At 46.5% G+C, this 17,214-nt stretch overlaps 1 protein-coding gene across 4 annotated transcripts in view; it reads left to right on the top strand.

The window, feature by feature from the left end:
• Nucleotides 1-17,214, top strand: part of NAV2 (neuron navigator 2) — a 693,848-nt gene that overhangs the window by 623,407 nt on the left and 53,227 nt on the right. For 3 of the 4 annotated variants that reach the window (XM_079101816.1, XM_079101815.1, XM_079101813.1), the window contains 7 exons: nucleotides 4,039-4,330; nucleotides 5,076-5,778; nucleotides 8,623-9,090; nucleotides 9,756-9,821; nucleotides 11,203-11,247; nucleotides 13,585-13,745; nucleotides 15,129-15,317. In XM_079101816.1, the coding sequence (XP_078957942.1) occupies nucleotides 4,039-4,330; nucleotides 5,076-5,778; nucleotides 8,623-9,090; nucleotides 9,756-9,821; nucleotides 11,203-11,247; nucleotides 13,585-13,745; nucleotides 15,129-15,317 (1,924 nt within the window). The remainder of the gene's footprint in view (nucleotides 1-4,038; nucleotides 4,331-5,075; nucleotides 5,779-8,622; nucleotides 9,091-9,755; nucleotides 9,822-11,202; nucleotides 11,248-13,584; nucleotides 13,746-15,128; nucleotides 15,318-17,214) is intronic. The other variant, XM_079101814.1, reaches the window with a different exon arrangement.

Here is a 17,214-nt window from a genome sequence, read left to right as displayed (position 1 = left end):
TCATCACGTTTTGCAGGATTGTATTTTGGGGACCATGTTTTGATGGCAGAGGGCTTTAAAGCACACACCTCTCTCCCCCTGTGTTTATCTGTGCATCCATGTCCTTCATCTTTCAGAGTGGTTGCTCAGTTTTGTGAAAGGCACCATTCCCAGTGCCAAGGTGCAAAAAGCATGTCGACATTCCCTCTCATTTTCAATGCCTTTGAATTTTTTAATAAAATATTCAGGGGGTAAAAGTATCAGTTTATTTTCTTTTATTTTTTTGCTACTCTGGGGGAAATAAAATTTTGAATTGTATGTACTCAAATGACCCTAGAGGTCTGAATATCCCCTGGATGTGGGGTAGATTTAGCTGGAGATGAGGCAAGGCTCCTGTTTCTGCCCACCTGCTGGAAACTACTGCTAGTAACTTTGGGTAAGTTACTTTTCTTCCAACCTGTTTTTTTCTATAAGACATGGATAATACAACCTCAGGGGACACAGTGTATGTAGAGGGACACAGTGCCTGACAAGACAAGAAGCAGGTGATGATGCTGAGGCCAATAATTATTTCTGTTATTACAGGAGCTCAAACTTAAGCCAGTACAGCATCTAGATGTGTAGGGGATTCAGGCATGAGGCAGCAGTGTCCCTGACAACTGGGGGCTTGTGACCCAGTACCAGCGAGATAAGTATCCTGTCCACCTTCATGCAAGGCAGAAATGGTTTTATGCTAAAGGTGGATGACAGTGTGCCGGGGATTTGCCGAGGTGGGAGTGTTGATGATGGAAAGAGCCCCCCACATACGGCCCATTGAGCTCATCATCAGCTCTGTAAAAGAGGTGTTGATTCTCACCTCTGTTTTTTACCAGACTGACAGTCTCAGAATTGGAAAGTGACTTCCTCCAGGGTCACACACAGCGAGCAAAAGGCAGCACCCAGTACTAGAACTGAAGTCCGTCAGACCCCAAAGCCCGTGCCTTCCTCCACACCACACCAGGCTTCCAGCCCGTCAGGCCTCACCTCGCACTCTCAGGAGCCTGGCCTCCCCTCTCAGGTCCCTTCTGACTTGTTTGCCACTGTCTACTTGGCTGTTAAATGATGAAGGAGACTTATACCTAGAGGCAAGAAGAAAATTCTTTGAAAGAAGGTGTTCTCACGGTGGCAATAGCCTGCAGAGGCTTCAAGGGAAGCCAGAGGGAAGAACTCTGTACAGCCCCTGTGCGGGCCTGCTGGCCCTCCTGCTCAAGCTCTGGGCACAGAGAGGCTGTTGACTCCCAAGAGGTGCCCCCAGTGGTTTGGCACATAGCTCAGAAAGGACTTGCTAAAGGAGATAAGAACTCAAAGTTATTAGAATGTCCCAGGGCAGTTTGGAATAGTACTGGGAAGGCTATTGGCCTGGACCAGGTGGTGGGGATGCGATGGTTAAAGGTTTGTTTTTCCCAGAGGGAGAGAGTCAGGTCGTGGCCCTGGTTCAGGGGCATGTGTACTCTCTGTCATTGGTGGGATCAGGGGTCCTGCCCAGAGGCTAGGCTGGAGCTTCTCTAGGACTGGGATTGAGATCAACCAGCTGGCCAGCCTGCTAGAATGGAGGAGCTCTACGAGGTATAGATATTAGGTGCTAATGGGTATGCAGAAATTCTCATATTCTTAAATTTATCATTAAGACAGGCTGTGTGGTATAGGGGTTAAGATGTGGGAATAGCAATTTGATACCCTGGAATTCATTCATCTCTTATTTCCTCACTGTGTGATCTTGGGCAGTTTCCTTTTCTACTCTGTGCCTCAGTTTTCTCATGTAAATTGATGATATTAACTATTCCTCATGGCGTTTTGATGAGGATTAAATTAAGTGATGTATATTAAGCACTTTAGCTTGGGGCCTGGCACTTACTCAGTGCTCAGTTAGTTTTAGTTGTTGCTGCTACTGTTTTTAGAACCATTTCAATTTGACTGGGGGAGGTAGGTCTAAGAATTAAGGGAATAAATAAAACTGTAACCCAGGATGTGGAATGTGCTAAATTTTCAGCACCTCATTAGAGCATATTAGAATATGTAAGAATGTGCTTAAATGTAAACGCCATAAGGTTAAGGATTTGAATTAGTTCACTGCACTATTCCCAGTGCAAATAAGCTTGCCTGGCACATCAGTGTTTCCAAAAAAATATTTGTTGAGTGAATGCTTTCAAAATCAAGCTTTTTCCTGCCTCAGGGTCTTTGCACATGCAGTTCCTGCTGCCTGGTATTCTCTTCCCTAAACTCTCTCTTCTCATACTTTAGGATCCTTTTTCCAAAAATTATCACCTGACCGCCACTCACCCCTCCCATCATCACAATCTAAATTACGTCAGTGTCCGGGATGTCTGTCCCAGACTTCCTGCTCATTTCCTGTTAAAGAGTCTTTATAATTCACAACCACACATTTATTTGTGTTTGTTTTTTCACTCTCTGCCGCTCTCTGATTATAAACTTCATAAGATGGGAATCCGTCTTATCCATGGATTCCCAGACCCTCCTTGGTTCCTGGTAAACAGCAGGCCTGAATGTGCCAGAAGTGTTCAGAGGAAGGAAACCCAGGACTGAGTTAGTTGGGTTCCTTTTCTACTCAGGTGTAGAATGAAGACTGGACTTGCTTACCTCCTCGCTCTCCTCCCTTGGCGGGATCAGATGAGGTGGTTCTGTTGAAGTATGTGCCTATGTTCATTCATTTACTGGCCAGGACTTGATTGGGCCCCTGCTCCTTGCCCACAGAAGGGTGGGATCTCCCCTCTGTGTGTCCCATACCCCGGCTGAGGTGGGCCTTCACAGTCAGGGAGATGTCATTATTTCCGGCTCCTCATACCTGGCTGGAGCTCAGTATGTGGAGGGACCAAGCGCACAAAGGCACCCATACCATACGGTGGCTGTACTGGACCAGTGGAAGTCACAGGGGAGAAGGGGCTGCGGAGAGAGGCGAATAAACTTAGGCTGGCTGGCTGTCTTCAGCGTTTTGTCCTGTTCAGCCAGGGTATTCTGTGAGAAGGGGTTTGGGACCCCTGTTGCACGACACGTGTCAGGCCAGGTTTGCAAGTGTCCATCTTCGTTTCCCACCATGCTGTCCACTCTGGGTCCTCAGGTACGGCAACCATGGGACTCGTTTCTTTGTGTAGCCACCCCGAACGCACTGCTGACCTGCCTTCCGTTCACACTGCTGCTTCCCCCTCTTGGCGTCCTCGGCCTGGCCTCACCCCCAGGTGGCCTCCAAAGCGTTCTGGTTTGCATTATGTCGTTCAGGGCAGCTGATCATTAACATCACACTTCTGTCCCCTCCTGAGTTCCATGGTCAGCAGGTCAGGGTTCTTCCAAAGAAAGCTGGCTAATTATATTCCTTGTCGTAACAAAACGCCACAAGGGGAGCGACTCAGCTGCCTATAAATGCAGCCAGGATGGGAGCAGCAATGTTGCCATTGAGGATTTGTCTCTTCTTGGTTCCGGCTCCCCTGAACCAGATGGAACCAGTGGCCACCTTTGCTTGCTAGCTCACCCGGGTGTGTCAGGCTGTGGCTGTAGGCTAGATCCGAATGTCTCTCTCCCTGCCCGTGGAGGCATAGGAAGCAGCAGAACAAAGGGAGCCAGCAGAGAGGCAGGAGGCTGGCTAGAGAGCCAGCTGCTGGGGCTGGAGGCTTGTGCCAAGTGGCAGAGCCAGTGCCACTCCTCCATCTGCTGTGCTGCCCCCACCCCAGGGCTTTTCCTCCTTTCTTTTCCCTGGTCCCTTTTACTCTCTTCCCTCACTCCCTTCTGAGGATTTCTTCTTCCAAACTTTTTAAGTAGTTTTTACTTATTTATTTTTTACAGTACAGGGGGTTGAACCCAGGGCCTCACACATGCTGGGCAAGTGCTCTACCACTGAGCTACATCCCCAGCTTTTCCAAACTTTTCAAATCCAGACTTTTCAAAAGTAATTTTCTAATATATTTCCCCCTGCACAAATCCAGGGTACCAGACCTTTGGTGTGTAGATCGAGGGCCACCCTGGCCTGGGACCTGGGGGAGGACTAATGCAGGGAGTCTCTGTTCACAGACTGACGCTGAGAAACACTCACAGGTGGAGAGGAATTCCCTGTGGTCTGGTGATGATGTCAAGAAATCAGACGGCGGGTCAGATAGCGGCATAAAGATGGAACCCGGTTCCAAGTGGAGGCGGAATCCCTCTGACGTGTCTGACGAGTCTGACAAAAGCACATCTGGCAAGAGGAATCCCGTCATCTCCCAGACTGGCTCGTGGCGGCGAGGCATGACAGCTCAGGTGGGCATCACCATGCCAAGGACCAAGCCGGCTGCCCCGGCGGGCACACTGAAGACCCCGGGAACTGGTGAGTAAGAGGCCAGCATGTCTTGGATCTGCAGCTGCCAGTTTAAAAACCAAAACCATGGTAACTCTAGCAAGGACTTGACATTATAAATTCCTTCCCTGAGTTTAACCACCCACTCTCAAAGGTTCACATCCCTCCCTTTTCCCAAGTGGAACTGGGTAAGCAGCTGAGCCCTGAAAGCAGTTCAGCTGCAGGGACATGTGGGCTGGTTTAACTGACGCTGAATTGGTTTGACTAGATACCAGATAACATCCGCGCACCTGGTGCAACTTCATGTTGGTACGTTGAGGGTCACCTATGAGTTAGGCGATGACAAACGAGGAGGGCATGAGTGCACCCTGGAAGCGTTAGGCACCCTCTTGGGATGGACAGAGGGTGAAAGGTCAGATAAAAGGCCCCTGGTATTTTTGGTCCCTGGGCATATCAGGGATTGCTTTATCCTTGGAAAATCCATCTAGTAATTTTATTTTTATTTTTTTTCCATGTTTTTTATGGGTGTATTATAATTGTCCATAATTGTCCTGGGTCAATTTAGATTACTTGGCAAATGACTGAAATCCTCAGCACTTCCTAAGACTGACAGTAATATATTAGATTATCTTTATGGAAAACTCTCTCCTTGGCCTCAGGGTAGTGCTATCCCTGAGGGAAAAGTGAGTCCCTTCTTCAGAGGAAGCATCTGAAACGTACTAGCTGGAAGGCGGACTCCTGGTTTGCAGGCTAACCTCGCTGATTTCTGTCTCAGGAAAAACAGACGATGCAAAGGTGTCTGAGAAGGGGAGGCTTTCACCCAAAGCCTCCCAGGTGAAGCGTTCCCCGTCTGACGCAGGCCGCAGCAGTGGTGACGAATCCAAAAAGCCCCTCCCCAGCAGCTCCAGGACACCTACCACCAACACCAATAGCTTTGGGTTCAAGAAGCAGAGTGGCTCTGCTGCTGGGCTCACCATGATCACAGCCAGTGGGGCCACGGTCACCAGCAGGTCAGCCACACTGGGCAAAATCCCAAAGTCATCTGCACTTGTTGGTCGGTCGACTGGACGGAAGACGAGCATGGATGGGGCTCAGAATCAGGACGATGCATATCTGTCTCTCAGCTCCCGGACAAACTTGCAATACCGGAGTTTGCCGAGGCCCAGTAAGTCCAACAGCAGGAATGGGGCTGGGAACAGGTCTAGTACCAGCAGCATAGATTCCAACATGAGCAGCAAGTCAGCAGGCCTGCCGGTGCCCAAGTTGAGGGAGCCCTCCAAAACGGCCCTGGGCAGCTCACTGCCAGGTCTGGTCAACCAGACGGATAAGGAGAAAGGCATCTCCTCGGACAACGAGAGCGTGGCTTCCTGTAACTCCGTGAAAGTGAACCCAGTCACCCAGCCTGTGCCCAGCTCAACTCAGGCCACTCTCCAACCCGGGGCCAAGTACCCAGATGTGGCCTCCCCCACGCTCCGCAGGTAAGTGGGCAAATAAATGGTACCGAGCAGAGTTGCAGTAGGTGGAATGGCATCCTAGGTTAAGAATTTCCTGTTTCTTCTTGCTGGGCATGATGGTGCATGCCCATAATTCCAGCAACTCAGGAGTCTCAGGCAGGAGAATCATGAGTTCAAGTTCAGCCTGAGCAAGTTACTAAGACCCTATCTCAAATTTAAAAAATAAAAAGGGCTGGGATGTGGCTCAGTGGTTAAGCAACCCTAGGTTCAATCCCTAGTACCAAAAAAAAAAAAAAAAAAAAAAAAAAAAAAAAAAAAAAAAATTCCTGTTTCTCAGTTAAAGTAACCTGTTTTTCTTCTACTTCAGTCCTTAGAGAAAGTTGTTCAGGCAGTTTCTGCCAGCAATTTTGTAGTCCAGGGGTTATTTTTCCATGTTGGAATGAAAAACACAAACCTCTGGAATCATCATTCTGGCTTCAAATCGTGAGACCATTTTAATTAGCCACTGTGTAACCTTTCTTATCAACTCTGCCTCGGCTTCCTCATCTGTAAAATGGGGGTGATGGTACTCTTCTTAGGGTTCTTATAAAGTTCATCTTTGCAGCCAAGTCTGGCCATCGTAAACTCAACACTCAGTAAAAGGTAATTACCATCCAAGATGAGGTCTTGATATACTCTTAGGACAGGGTTAGTAGCTCAAGAGGGGAAGCAGGTAATTTTTTTTCCCCTTGTCTTGGAAACTCTGACTGAGCTTCCTCCTCATGAGAAATATTGATCTTAGCTGAATCATTTTGTCTATATCCCAATGTTCTTTTTTATATCACATACTTACTTTCAAGTTGGTCTCTGAAATTTTAACTTTCTTTAAAAAAAAAAAAAAACCCCTCTTAAAGCAGAACGGTTTCTGAAAAGGAGAAATTTATTTCCTGTTACTTTAAAAAGGCATCATTTTCCCACATCTCCACACTCGGTGGAATTTCCTAATGTATTCACTGGTTTTTAATCATTTCTTTTAAATTTTGCCTGCTCGTATTATCTTGTTGCCCATTGGATCATCCTCACATTGCAGCTGCATAGCTTAGAGCTCATTCCACCTCCCCGGGAGATTTCTTGTCATAAGAAAGAATAAGTCCCAAGGATGGAAAATGAAACAGTGAAAAATTAAAGAACTAAATGCACACGTACATACTTGGGGATGAGCAGGAATGTTGAAAAGACTTCAGAAGCAGCATTCCACATGAAAGGTATAATGAAGCCGTTCGCTGTCCTTTGTCTAGACTTGATTATTAGAATATCAGTAATGGTTATTTTTTTCGAGGGGGAAGGTCCTATTGGATTGCTCTTTGTTGTTTTAACAGTTTGCCTTGTAAATGAAAATTTTCTCTGCTTCTTGCCTCAAGTATAACATGTAATATTCGCTCTTTGGTATTACAGATTTCCTTGAGTAACTACAAAGGCATTTTACTAGACCCTTAGGCTAGTGTAACCCAGCACATGAAAATGCATGCAGCTCCTTAGGTCTACAGTAAGCCCCTTTCAGCCAATTCCAGGTAAATCTCACTTTCCCTAAGTTGTTAAGGCCTTCTTAATTATCTTGCTGTGCATTAGTATGGAGAGTGAAGTGAAATAGCTAACTCTGCAAGTGATTTGAAGGACTTGCAGACAAAAGATTGGACTTTTCTATGTAGTTAGAAACAGCAGGATGAGGAGCAATTGCACAAAAGACAGGAAAAGATGGGTCAGATTTTGGTTTTCTAACAGTTATAGAAGAGCTTGGCAATGGAGCAAGTTACCAGTTAGTACTGAGGTCTCTGTCCCTGGAAGTATGTAAGCATTCTACAACCAAGATTCTACAACACAGTATTTCATTATCTGGTTTTCACCAGGAGAAAAGCATTTCTCTTCTGTCACCAGATACTGTGGTGAGGATTGATTGAGGATTATTGGTTATATATTTGCTTATCTTTACAATAAGTAAAATTGCAGGACTGGAGATAACAGGTCATCACTTTGAGTAGCTGGATGAAATGCAGTCTATCACAATATGTAGTAGTTTTATCACTTTTCAGAGATACTTATTGCACCTTCTACTTTGGGTGGAATAAAATCCTTGCATTACTTGAATGTGACTTGAAAATATCTTCACTGTTCTAGCAGAGAGTTCTGTGCCAATGGAAGGAGGTGGCCTACATGCCATTTCCTGGACAAATACTACATTGTTGGTCAGGGAGATGACATGAAGTGGCATTTCTATGTGTCTGTTACAGAGGCATGCATGGTTTGTGCCCAGTGTGTCTGGTCTAATGTCTTGTGACAGCAAGCTTTCTGTGTATGTCTCTTACTCTAAAATAGCCCATCTTTCTTTTGGCCTTTCCTTTGAGGATAAATCTGTGAAGATACTTTCCCCAGGCCCCATCCAGATCTAGACTCACGTTCTTGATTCCTTGTGTTGTGCTTAGTGACTAGGGTCGAGCTATCCAGAATGGAGGGCCTGTTTTGTGTCACGGATACAAAAATGACTTCTCCTCTTAGATGTTTCCTGGGCCAGGACAATTTTCTAGTTAGTCTATAGAAAGAAGGGGACGTGCAACCTTGGACCAGTGTGAATCGTCCTGTAGAAGGACAAGCCTTCCTCATCACCTTTTGGTTCAGATAGGACCAGGGTCTCAGCTGCAGCCTAGAACTTGCAGTTGGCATTAATGATATAGCCATGTCCAGGCCTGTGGCCAACTTTTTTCTGTTTCAGTAGGTCAGACAGTGCCTCCCTCCCTAGGGAGCTTGCTGCCCCCTGTGCCCCACTCTCTTTTAATAGCTCCATGCCCCTTGGCACTGGGTGTTCATCCCACGCAACCCTTTGTCTCTTCACAGACTCTTTGGTGGGAAGCCTACCAAGCAAGTGCCCATCGCCACAGCTGAAAACATGAAAAATTCGGTGGTCATCTCCAATCCTCATGCCACCATGAGCCAGCAAGGTAACTTAGACTCCCCCTCAGGCAGCGGCATCTTGAGCAGTGGGGGCAGCAGCCCTCTCTACAGTAAGAACCTGGACCTCACCCAGTCTCCTCTAGCCTCCAGCCCCAGCTCAGCCCACTCGGGCCCTTCCAACAGCCTCACCTGGGGCACCACAGCCAGCAGCTCCTCGGCAGTTAGCAAGGACGGCCTGGGCTTCCAGTCTGTGAGCAGCCTGCACACCAGCTGCGAGTCCATTGACATCTCCCTCGGCAGTGGAGGGGGACTGAGCCACAATTCCTCCACTGGCCTGATCGCCTCCTCTAAGGACGACTCCCTGACGCCCTTTGTCCGAACCAGCAGTGTGAAGACCACACTGTCGGAAAGGTTGGTGCTGGGCCCCCGGCTGCGCCCCCCCCTCCCTCCACGAAGATGCTGTTTCCAGATCACAGAGCTTAGGTTAGGAACCCAAAATGCTAATTCACCTTCACCTGCAAGATTTCGTTCTTTCCAGTTCCTGCTCTTTCCTAGGGAGGCCAATTTGGGATGGAATTTAGCTTGACTATGCTTCCTGTTATCTCTCTTTTCTGCGGTTATGCTTGGTGCCTGGAGCTGCTAGATGTCTCTTGGTGCAGATCTGTGCTACCACTTGAAATGGTATTAGCCTTAGAAATCCTCCTGTTTTATTCTGTTTGTTCATCAGCTACTTCTTTCCCCTCCCACTTGTGCAAAGGCTGCTGCCATTCCTGTTCAGCCATAGAACGTGTGGCTGGATATTCATTGTACTGCTGGGTAGATTTGGTATCACGGCAAGCACCCATCAGTGGAATTGCCACTGGCCACAGTGATAGAAAATCAAGAGACTGAAAATGTCCTCAGAGCCCTGGATTTCACTGCAGTAGTGATGTGTGGCCAGTCTCTGTACTTGGGGAAGAATCCTGGGATCCACGCTAGGAAGGAGGAAAATGTTCTGATCATTGTGTGTAACAACGCTTCTCCTTTTCTTCAGTCTAATGTTCCTTCTCTTGTTTTCTACCTGCCTGAATTTCTAGCCCCCTCTCTTCCCCTGCTGCTAGTCCTAAGTTCTGCAGAAGTACTCTGCCCAGGAAACAGGACAGGTAATGAATGATGTTGTAGGCCGGGGCCCCACACGGCCTCCCGGTTCCTCTGCCTGTCTGTTGTCAAGCCAGATGTTTTGTGCAAGGCTGTTGGCCTGAGGCTTCTGCTTGTGTTTGTGGCTCCAGTGTATTCTGTGACACCCAGACATGCCAGTGAGGGTCTGTTCTGCTGTCTGAAGCCCAGGGAGGTGGAGTTGGGCTGGCCCCTCAGTTCCCGGCATGGGAAGGCCACCTCAAAATCTGCTCCTTGACGTGGGGCGTCACAGGCTCTCCCTTGCATCTCCCGTGGCGTCCTGTGGCGTGTTCCTGCTCCCCAGCATCCTGCCCTTGCCTCCCCACCCCAGCCCAAAAGTGGTGTACCACCCACTGTGCAGCTTGGCCCTCTGCTCTGTCTGCTCCTCCCCATGCAGCTGGCTCTTCTCCCTTTCGAAGTCCTTCCCTGCAGTTTGGCTCCTCCTGTCCTGCAGACTGTTGTGTTCTGTGTGCCCCTCTCCTGTAATGATAATGAGAAGAAAATGCAGATTGTAGAAGCTTGTATTCACCCCCAGCTGTGGGTGGGCCTCAGGGATGGAAATTGACCTTAAACTTGTGGAGGAGCAATGGCTTCGCCAAACATAACAAGCGAATGTTGTTTCATGCTAGGGGAAAAAGAATTAATGGAAACCCTCTTCACCCCATCAACAGCAAAAACTTTGTTTTTGTCAGACTCACAAACCAAGCCTTTAAACCCTGTTCTTTGGAAATCCAAATGCCTTGACTCTATCAGCCAGCAAGTTGTAACATGCCCTGACTCCAGCCCAGGGCTCAGCTCCCAGCTATGCCTTTGCTGAGCAAAAACAAGGAGAAATTGAGAGGGACCTGGAATTCACTTTGTTATAGATGAATTTCAAATATGCAGACTGCTGGCCCTTGGAACCCCTTCAACAAGTCCCCGCTCTCTCTCGAAGCCATTGCCAGTGGCATTTAGGAGGCGGGCCAGAGTGAAGGGTGCAGAGAAGCTGATATTTCTCTCTCCAAGGAACCAAGGTGGTGGTAGTGCAGAGGTGGGCAGCAAGGGCTCTGCTTCAAGGTGGAGCAGGCCCTGAGTTTGGCTTTGAACCCATGGAAAAGGAGAAACAATTGGGGTTGAGCGACTCAGGCCACCTGGTGACTCAGGGTAAAGTATGTCCTGTATCAGCTCAGGCCCAGGATAGGGCTTCTTTTGCTTTCCTGGGTGGGGATGTGTTGCATGCAGAGCTGGATAAGAAGGTGCTCCCTGGTGATGGGAGTCTCTTCCTCAGGGCTCTTCCGCCCCTTTCCCAGCCTTCTCCCCTTCTCCCTTTCAAATTCCCTGCCTTCCCTGTGCTTCTCTGAAGTTCTTTTTGTTTTAACTTTCCTACAGTGACCCGCACCTTGATAGGAACACTTTGCCTAAGAAAGGACTCAGGTATCTGTCTCCTTGCACCCATGCCATCTGTTGTGGCCTTGGAGCTTGGCTGTGTGGCTCTCTCATGGCTGGTGGGGGTTTGGACTGGGCTGGGAATCCCGCTTTGGCCACTGCAGAAGGACCTTTTGGATGACGGCTCCAGTGGATCCCACTAGTTTTCACCTCTCCATCTGTGGCTTATTTGCTTGAGCAGGGGCTTGTGCTTTGTCAGGCTTTATGTGATAAAACCATCTCATGACAAACATTCCTGAGCAAGCCCAGAGAGCAGCCACTGCTACTGCTGGGCGCCAGTGGGCTTCATCACCAAGCACTTCACCTCGACCATTCTGTCCACATGGCTGTCTTCTAGCAGAAAGAGCATGACTTATAGCATGCTGATTTGTTAGACAGGACAAGAGCCAAGGAGGAGAGAGATATTTCACTCCAAATTTTAAAATATTTAACATTTTGGATTATAAATCACTGCTGAAGTCAGATGCCTTGCTCTTGTCAAGATATTCTAATAACCATTGACTTTCAATGACCCCCACCAAGACGTGGTGTTCATGTGTGAAAACTGAGACTCCCAGGAAGGAATGTCCTTCCAATCATAGTAAATCATGACTTGGGCTCATTTTGGGGGCTTATCCTGGTAAAACAGGATGCTATAAGTCACCACTGCTTACACCATCCACCTCACTCTGCCAACCCTAAGAACTTCAGTTTGCTCTTGCCTCCCCCATGGTCTGACTGTCATCTCTCCTGCTTCCTAAACGCCTCATTCTTCGTAGCATCAGCTTCACTCTGAACTAAGCATTAAGTGCTTTCGCCTAAAATGGAACTTGGAATGCAATGTTTCATTGCTGTCGTGTGTGTCCGTATTTAATTAACCTGCAGCACTTAAGACTGAGTGCATTTTGTACAGTAAAGTGAGGTAGGTATCAATGCTTCCTTTCAATACAAACCCTGAGGAAAGCCAATTCTATGGACCTAAGGAGAGTGTTAGCATGTCCAGACAACCTGGGAGAGGATATTCAGCACTGTGGCCTTCAAGTCAGCATGGCCTTTGGTACTTGGAGAGTTCCCATGGTGCCTGTGAGCACAGCTTGTCAGAGACCATGCTTGATGCTTTAAGCAACGGCTACTCCTTATACCAATTTGACATCAATGCCCCACTGTTGCCCCCAAAGAAAGCTAGGCTCTAAATATTAATGTATCGAAATGGTCTATTTCTGTAGCAGGTCTGCCCTATCAAAATTATGTCGCTGTGGCTTATAAAAATTTGGTTTTTGGAAAATTCACAATAGGGATCCGTGACAGTCTATTTATAAGCATCTGGTGTGCTTTAGAAAGTTGTGTGGCCATCAACAATAGTAAAACCATTAAGGAAGAAGCATTTCTGTGTTCTGTTTCACTCTGGCTCTCCCTGTGTAGTGCACTCCCTCAACACACACTGATTGCACCTTTTTTTAAGCCAAAAGAATCTCTCTAGTTACTTAATCAGCAATCATTCCACAGTACATAAGTGCAAGGGCACTTCAGGAACTCCAGATGCAGCCAATAGGTGCAAGGAAAAAGAGCACGGATTTTGGAATCAGAAAACATGGGTTGAAATCTCAGCTCTGTGTCACAGGACAGGGTGCTCACTTTCTCAGAATGTAAGATGAGAATAATCTGAGGGATTACTGCCCATAAAGGCACCTGGCACAATGTAGATGTTCAATAAATCGTTACCAAATACATTGCAGAATACAGGAGAAGGTGGGCCACATGACTTCTGAAGACTCTGTCATGCAAATCTCAGTGCCTTGGGTGGTCCCTTCTGTGAAGACTTGTATGTAGAAGACATAGATTGCAGCAACTGCTGAGAGCCTGTGTCCTCAGACATCCCTCCACACGTCTGCTTCCTAACATGCTTTGATTCATGGCCACTTATTGTGCTGTAGAATGCAGATGCCAGGAGTCACGTAATTGAAACTTCCTCGAAGCCCTAACAGCAGCTCCTTCTGTTGCCTCAGTGCTGTCAAGGTGGGGGTTTTGACATGACACTGTCATGAATCAACATGTTACAGTTACGCCCAGTGACGGCTCTTTTGAGCATTTACCAGTCTTCCTCCCTTTAGGTATTCCTTCCAAATTGAAAGAATTATAATTTTCCCCCAATGCAGCCAAGTAGCACAAAAGGTTTTAAGAAACCTCAGAAGTTTCAAGGTGTGTAGAGATCTGGTTTATTTTTTTTTTTTAACCAGCTTTGGAGATATATTTTCTTTTTATATATTTGTCTTCAGCTAGCTCCACAGAGTTGGTTCTTATAAGTTTTGTTCATAGTTCATTCCAGCCTGGTTTCTGTCTGCCCAGGTATACTCCCACCTCCCAGCTTCGCACACAAGAAGATGCAAAAGAATGGTTAAGGTCCCACTCTGCTGGAGGCCTGCAAGACCCCGCTGCCAATTCCCCTTTTTCCTCTGGCTCCAGTGTGACTTCTCCCTCTGGAACAAGATTCAACTTTTCCCAGCTTGGTGAGTAGCTACTTGTCATTAGCTACAGAATGTATTATCCCTGGAATACAGGTTGTCTTGGGTTTTGAAATACACAGGTAGTCACATGCTTCTCATTGTCTGATTGACCCTCAGCAGTGTAGTTTGATTATAGGGGATAATATAAGAAATAAAGGGACTAGCAAAGTTTTGGGTACTCCAGTCATTTTCTTTCTGTGGTTGGTAGAGAGAAGGAAGGAAACCAAGCCATTTTTTTAAGAAAATACATTTCATTTCTTAGACCTTTAAAGTTGTAGGTTTTACAGCACATCCCATGCTTGGTCATTCTTGCTCTCTTATTAAGCTGGAAATAAAAGTGAAGTTTTGATTGAACAAGTCTTCTTGGAAATGCTTGCTGCTGACATAATGCTTTGACTGGCACAATGGGAAAGGAAAAGAATTTGTAACACAGTCCCTGCTGACATGTCAGTGGATTCTTTTCTAGAGAGACAAACACACCCACACAGACCTATAAAACAGGATAAAAGAGAACAATCCAGAGCTTTATAGAAAACCATGCAATAACAGAATAGAATCAGATAGTGAACATTACGTACAGTTCAAAAAAGATTGGTGCCGGTGGGCATTACTGGCAGAGGTTTCATGGGGGCAGTAGGAAGGAGCTGAGCTTTGGAAGATGGGCAGAGGGGGAAAATATTTTCCAGTTTCATCTCAGTATTCAGAGAGGCAGCCTTTTCTGAATATTGCAAATAGTAAATTCAGACTCTTTCAGGATAGGCATAGCTTATAATCAAGTGAGGTTTAACTCAGTTTTGATTCACTAAATAGATACCTCTGAAAATATTGTGTAATACTAATACTGACATGGATAGACTTTTAGTCAGAAAGCTAGTTTTAACTAGGTAAATGTGCCCCTTTCTGTTGAAGCTCTTTTTACATCATTATTAAATGCTCCCCATCCTAGGCAGTGAGTGAGACCTGTGTTCATATTGTTCTTTCCTAGCCATAACTCTTTGCAGCGAGAGATTCTTGTCATGCACAAATGCTTCCCATCTGATCAAAAGCCTGGTTGGACTATTTTGGGCTTTAGAGAGAATTGTTCCAGATGAGCCCGGGGAGTAATTAGCTCATGCCTGGAAGGTGACACTGGCTTGTCTGAACGTGCCAAGTTGGAATGCCAAGGCCCAGAGCCTTGCTTTGGAACTGACCCGCCTTCCCGCCCATATTTTTAGCTCTAAGTGTGTAGCTCCTAGGCTGATGTGACTACCTTTTAGAAAATAGATCAGGGAGAGATGTTGGCAGGAGCACATATGGCTGACGATAAGCAGTCTCCTCTTCATCCCCATCTGGGATTTGAACAGAGACGTGAATTTGCAACATTTGATTCCGTTCCTTTCACCCCAGCGAGCCCCACCACTGTCACCCAGATGAGCTTGTCCAACCCGACCATGCTGAGGACCCACAGCCTGTCCAACGCTGATGGGCAGTATGATCCGTATACTGACAGCCGCTTCCGGAATAGCTCCATGTCCCTGGATGAGAAGAGCAGAACCATGAGCCGTTCGGGTTCCTTCCGGGATGGGTTTGAGGAAGGTAAGAAAAGGGATTTGCCATCTTCTAACTTCTCCATGCTAAATTTACTCTGTTGGCCCGATACCCCACTGTGAGTTCCTCCAACTCTCCCTCCCCCTCTAGGAATGGGGAACTCTGAATAGTAAGACCTGACTCTTAGTTTGCCTTTCAGGACTTCAGGGAAAAGGTCGCTGAAAACACACTGGTGGTCGTTAGTGCTGACTGAGTTCCACTCTAGGCCTCTCTCTCCTGGACTTGGGCCACAGCTTCTTGGCATGTACCTCCATCCTGAGGCCCAACCACTGGCTCGCCCTCCTGGCAGAGTCGCTGGAGAGTTTGTTCCCTGTGTTGACGGACCCATATAGCTCTGGGGGCTGGGCACTATGCCTTTCTGCTCTGCTGCAGAATTTTCTGTCTCAAGTGCTACTTTTCTTTTTCTTTCTTTCTTTTTTTTAATTTATTGCATTCAGTTTTACCTTTTTCCTTCTTTGGTTGCCAACTGTGACTCTTTTGGGTTGGATTTTTATGTTTTGTTCATTTTAATCAGAATTGTGGAAGAAAAGTTCTGTGGGCAACGTTGTCAGCCTCCTCCTAACTCACCCCATTCCTCTTCCCCTTTGCTCTGTCACCCAAAGTGTGAGTTAGGGGGCAAATGGTCAAAATGCTTTCAAGGGACATTACTCCCACCCCCAAAGTCTGGGCTCATAGGACAGTGAAGGCAGGCCCCAGAGGCCAGTGAATAAGAATATGGAGTCAGACCAGCAGATCCTCAACTCCTTAGGTATACAATCCTGGGCAAGTTGTTTCTCTTCTGTTTTCTTACTGATAAACTGGGAGTAATAATAGTTAGTATTCAGCTCATGGAATTATGATAAGAATTAGACAAGATAATATGTATACAAGTTAATGCAATAACATGATTATGTGTCACAGCCTCTAGACCCAGAGTCAGCATTGGTTTCCTGGCAGCTCTACGTCTCCAGCTGGAGGACGGGAACTCTGAGGCAAGCAGAGTCCTCCGAGGCAACCATATCTCTACTTGCTTTTTTTGCCAATGACAAAAAAGTAAAATATATATATATATATTTTTTTTATTTTTTATATATATATTTTTTACTTTTATATATATAAAATATATATTTTATATATTTATAAATATATAACATATATATATAGTAAAATATAGCTAGCATCTAACCAACAGGAAAGAACAAACAAATTTGTGATCATTTAGGAAATCCCAAATCAAAGGGAAAGAAATATAAAGGCATCTGCTTTTGCCTAGTGTTCTTTTAAACAAAAGTTTTAAAGAATTTAGTTACAAAGCAGTTGCTGCCCGGTTAATCTTGGCGACTTAATACTGTCCCCGTGATTTATGTATCATTTGCATCCATGACATCCAGCACGCAGACACAACGTTGTAAATCCATATATGGGAACCTGCGGGAACAGAGGACTGAGGAGGGGAGGAGCTGGAGTTACCGAGGGTATTTTGCTTGATTTAAGAACTAAAAAATGAATGCTTTAATCTCTCGGAGCAGTCTAGGGGAGGAGACATAGACCCCAAGATGAAGGAAGATGCAGTTTGTCTTGAGCTTATTCCTGGTCCCCTGCTGGCTGAGCATGCCCACGGAGTGTTTCCCAGCCTCCCTGATAGCAACTCACATGTGGAGTCTATCCTGCGCTGCATCCATCTTCTCTGCCCTATGTATACCTGAGCGAACCATGTTCAGTGCTGAAACTTGTCCACACAAGCACACTTAGCCTCAGAAAGTTCTGGGACAGTTCCAGTATCATCATCAGATAGCTTTTATTTTCTACCATCTGGAATCAAGCTGTCAGGCAGCCCAACTATGCAGTATCTGGGATGTCAAAATGACATTGATAAAAAGGGCTTACCCACAAGCACTGTCTAGAT

Source organism: Sciurus vulgaris, assembly GCF_902686455.1.
Source record: "Sciurus vulgaris genome assembly, chromosome: 11".
NCBI lineage: Eukaryota > Metazoa > Chordata > Mammalia > Rodentia > Sciuridae > Sciurus > Sciurus vulgaris.
This window is presented reverse-complemented; position numbering and strand designations above follow the sequence as displayed.